General features: G+C 36.4%; 1 protein-coding gene across 1 annotated transcript; it reads left to right on the top strand.

Moving 5' to 3' along the window:
* Positions 1-855: 855 nt before the first annotated feature.
* HELRODRAFT_65292 (hypothetical protein) lies at positions 856-3275 on the top strand (the record flags this gene model as incomplete). Its single annotated transcript, XM_009021647.1, has 6 exons — positions 856-946; positions 1169-1220; positions 1749-1828; positions 2229-2445; positions 2718-2796; positions 3150-3275. Coding segments are annotated over 6 exons (645 nt in total), but the record flags the coding sequence as incomplete, so codon positions are not given.
* Positions 3276-5236: the final 1961 nt, after the last annotated feature.

The following is a 5236-nucleotide window of genomic DNA, read 5'->3' on the forward strand; positions in this document are numbered from 1 at the left end:
AACTGAACACGAGGTCCATGGAGCTGCAAGGAAGAGTTGATTCATTCCTCAGTGAGAACGCCCTCGAAAGATTGGCCGCCTGGTCCAGCAATGTCCCAGTGCCATTGTTAGGGAAGGAGCAAGAAGATGAGGACGATTACGGGATTGATCCGTTCATCAGGGAGAAGATAAGACTTCAGGGTCAGCAAAAGTCTCGTTGCAGGCGTAAGAAATCGAACAAGAGTGAAGATGGTAGCTGGTGTGATGCGGATAGCATGGAGGCCCTAGATGGAACCACAGCTGGCAGCTCGGCTTCTGACTTCACTGCTGACGACCTCCTGTCGATTGGAGGCTCCGAGGCAGGAATGCTCGATGAACCTGATCAGAGCAAGTCTGCATCTGCCAGTTTTGCAGATGAAAATCTCGTCAAAAAGAAGTCGAGTGACGCTGACATGATGAGTTCAACCGCCACTACCACAGCAACTACTGCAACAGCTGGTGGGGATGGCGACTGTTCATCTGCCACTGCATCTAACATCACTGACGTTGGTTTGACCTCTGAACCCTCGACCTCCTCTAACATGAAACCGATACCCATTGTTGCCATTGAGAAGGTTGATGATGGGGCCAGTGGGGATGCTAAAATAAGGTAGGCCCATTTATCTTAGTGCACTTTTTTTTATCATGGCAGAGTAACTCGTTTTGATACGTTAAATAAATGTATGATACTGATATGGATATATATGATACTGATATAGATATATATATGATACTGATAAATGGATACAATGATGTACGTTAACTATTCTCAACTGAAGACTGACAGATGAGGTTCTGGAGATACATAACAGCACAGTGGACCAGCTGAACAGTAGGAGCGTACCTGAGTCCCAAAACCTCAACAAGTACTGGGCCCAGAGGTACCGCCTCTTCTCCAGGTTCGACAGAGGCATCAGGATTGACGACGGTTAGATTCTATTTTTAGCTTCACTCTTTCTTTTCTCTTTCTCTTTTTTTTTTCTCTCTCTCTCTCTCTCTCTCTCTTTCTACCTCTCTCTTCTATGTTTTCAACTTCTCTTTCTTTTAAATGATATTAGTAATGATGGTGATGGTGGTGTTGAGTTGAGTTGAAAGTTTGAAAATTCTCATTTGAATTAAATTAATTTTTACTTCTTTTTTTTCTATCCAGAGGGCTGGTACTCGGTGACTCCTGAAAAGATCGCCCGACATATCGCAAACAGGTCATCAATCAAAATGATACATATCTCTAAATAGAATTATACACATCCCTAAATAAAAGGATATGCATATCTAAATAAAATGATACATATCTCTAAATAGAGTTATACACATCTCTAAATAGAATTATACACATCTCTAAATAGAATTATACATATCTCTAAATAAAAGGATATATATCTATAAAAAAGTGTATGTATAATGTATATATCTCTAAATAAAATGACATATACATATATCTCTCTCTAACAGGTGTATATATTTCTCTAAATAAGGTGATATATATCTTTAAAAAAAGTGCATATACATATATATATATCATTATAAGTATCATAAGTCGTATCGTCATGTTTTTAAAGGGAAACTTCTTGGATTTGAAAAAAAAATCTCCAAATTAACCTCAGATGTATACAGATAGAATAATAAATACTTAGACATTGAGATACAGCCGCCCAGTGGCATTCATAAAGCTTCGTCTCATTCAAGTTGTTTTAAATAAAAAATTTTTTTTCCCACCATTATGACGTCAGGTGCAAGTGTGACGTCATAGTCGATGCTTTTTGCGGCATTGGAGGAAACACCATACAGTTTGCTTTCACCTGCAATAAAGGTGAGTTAGTTGGATGGATGGATGGGTGGGTGGGTGAATGGATGGGTGGGTGGGTAGATGGATGGATGGATGGGTAGATGGATAAATGATGATGGATGGATGATGATGATGGATGGATGGGTGGATGAGGAGTTATTGCAGATGTTTATTTTATAAATTGTGTTTTTGAAAGATTATATTCATTCTCTTATTTTTAAGTTTGGGTTTATTTTGAATTCTGGTATTTTTTTTTTGTAAAATATTTTTCACGTTGATTTTCAAATAATTTAAAAAGTGCTCTCAGCTGTTCTTCCTATGTTTCCATGAATCATTGACATAGATGTCTCGCTTTTTCTTCGTTGCTAATTTGTACGGAGTTAAATTTATATTTCCTCTCTGCTCCTTCGTCCCTCTTAAATAGTGATAGCCATCGACATCGACCCGCAAAAAATCTCGTATGCCCGCCACAATGCCGCCATCTATGGAGTGGCCCACAAAATTCAGTTCATCGTGGGAGACTACTTGGTGTTGGCCCCCACCCTGAAGGCTGACGTGGTCTTCTTGAGCCCGCCATGGGGTGGTCCCAGCTACCTAGATGCCAAGTTGTTTGATATCAAGACTATGATGAGTCCCAATGGGTTTGTAGTGCACTGTTTGTTGTTGTTGTATTGTTTTGTATCTCTTTTTGTTTGTTTGTGAATTGTATTATTTTTGCTTTGATTGTATGTTTGCTTGTTTCTTCATGAGTTGTATGTATCTGGTTTTGTATATGCTTCTATTTTTTTCTGTCTCATTCTATTGTATATTTTTATGATGACGACGACGATGATGATGTTGATGAGAATGATGGTGATGAGGATGATGGTGATGACGACGATGACGATGATGATGATTGCGTATTTCTTGTTAGATTTGAAATATGGGAGAAGACGAAGCTGATAACGAGAAACGTCGCATTCTTCCTGCCAAGAAATACAGACGTCGAACAAGTTAGTCCGATAATTTACTCTTAATCATTGTCTACTTTCACCATCATCATCACCATTTTTTTATTATCACTATCATTATCAATCAAATGGCTTATATGCATGTGTGTGTGTGTATGTTAAAACTAAATCAGTGGTGAATGACATTAAACAGTCAAAATGTATGTATGTATGCACGTATGTATGCATGTGTGCACGTGTGTGTGTGTGCGTGCTTACGCGCGTGTTTGTGTGTGTGTGTATGTGTGTGCATGCATCATCACACATCATACTTATCATCGCCAAAACCACCACCACCATCATCTTTATCATCACCCTCATCTTCACCATCATCACCGTCAATCATTTTTTTAAAGGTCAGCTCGTTGGCCGGCTCAGGTGGCTCTGTAGAGATCGAGCAGAACCTTCTAAACGGCAAGATAAAGACGTTAACCGCCTACTTTGGAGATCTCATCGACAGCCAATCAGACGTCATCAATTAATGATTAACATATCGTTTGGGCGTGGCTTACTTTTATCACTTTCATAATCATTAGTATTATTATTATTATTGATATTATTACTATTATTATCATCATTATCACATCATTATCATTATTGTTAGATAGTTATAAAATAGTTCTTCTGTTATTTAAACTTTATTTTAATCTTAATAAAATTTGATGTACGAATGTTAACGTTTTAAACACACACACGCGCACACACACGGACACATACACATATTCACTGATACACACACAGATGCACACACGTGCACAAAACGCAGAAATAATTACACTAATGTTTGTATATATATAGATGAACATTTGTTGGTTCATAGTTATATATAGTTCTGCAATGGTAATACAACAATGACGATGAAAATAATTGTGGATAATGGTAACAAAATTGATGATTTTAAAGGAATGCGAGTTATTATCGTATTTCTTTTCTTTTTTAGCGACTTATGTCTCTTTTGTAGAAACGTTTGTGTTTTTATGGATTCATTCATTCATTCATTCATTCATTCATTCATTCATTCATCCGCCAATTCGTTCATTCATTCGTTCATTCAATTGTACATTATTTTTTGCTGTTGTTATAATAACTTTTGGTTATTATTATTATTATTATTATTATAGCGAGGAAGTCTTTAAATGCCAATGCTATGTTTTTATTATTGTTATTTAAGCTTTCCTCTCCTATGTACACATTGCCATCCTTGTAATTGTTAACCATTTCATATATACAGTACATACATATACGTGTTGTGTATGCGTGTATGCATGTACATGCTTTGTACACACACACACACACACACACACACATACATACACACGTGGGTATTGTTAAAAACTGTTGAAACATCAATGTATAAAATAAAAATATCCAAAGTTTTACATTGAGATTATTTTTTGTCTTTTTTTTTATACATACACACACACACACACACAGGTTTGTATATTTGTATATATTAGTGCACATACATACATACATACATACATATATATACATATACATACATACGTTTTTACATTATACATGAATGGGTGTGTGTACGTGTACGTGTGTATATATATATATATATATATATATATATATATTCTAGATAGAAATTCAGTAATTGACAACCCACGATTTCGCAAGTCAACCGGCAAACTATTCCAAATCTTCGGTTCCATGACAGCGAAATCTCTGCAACCAACAGCAAGGTGAGTTTGTCGAATTGTTAACAAATCTAAATCGTTTGACCGTAACTTCTGACACTGTAACGGTGCATTTCTTGGAACAATTCGATCCATTAAATAATTTCGGCGCTAATCCATTAATGCTTTTATACACCAGTAGGGCAATTTTGAAGACAATTCTTTGTTGAACGGGCAACCAATGAAGATTGAAGAGAATAGGAGTAACATGATCAAAATATGAACCACCAGTTAACAACTTGGCAGCCCGATTTTGAATTAATTGTAACTGTGCAACATACTTTTTGGGTAAACCGTAGAATAAACTGTTGCAATAATCAATCCTCGAGAGAATGAACGAGTGAATTAAACGTTGCAATGTATGCATATTTAGAGATCCTTTGATGAGTTTCAATTTTCTCAATTGGTAAGTACATTCTTTCAACAACAACTTTATGTGCAATTGCATTGTCATGTTTGTATAAAAATAAATCCAAGATTTCGTGCTGACGCACAAAATTCGATGACAGATTTCTTTATTCTGATAGTGTTGATACCCACTCTATTCACTTGTTGCTATGTACCCACAGGCAAAAACTGGGTCTTGCATTGGTTCAACTTTAATCTGTGCCCCATCATCAAAACATCAATGGCTGATAAACACGATACTAAATCATCGACCACATCACCAAACGACGATGGAGAGGAGTTGGCTATTATTTGGATGTCGTCAGCAAATGCATGAAACCTGAAATTGTACGACTCAATTATTGTGTAGA

Source organism: Helobdella robusta (genome assembly GCF_000326865.2).
Source record: "Helobdella robusta unplaced genomic scaffold HELROscaffold_3, whole genome shotgun sequence".
NCBI classification, from domain to species: domain Eukaryota; kingdom Metazoa; phylum Annelida; class Clitellata; order Rhynchobdellida; family Glossiphoniidae; genus Helobdella; species Helobdella robusta.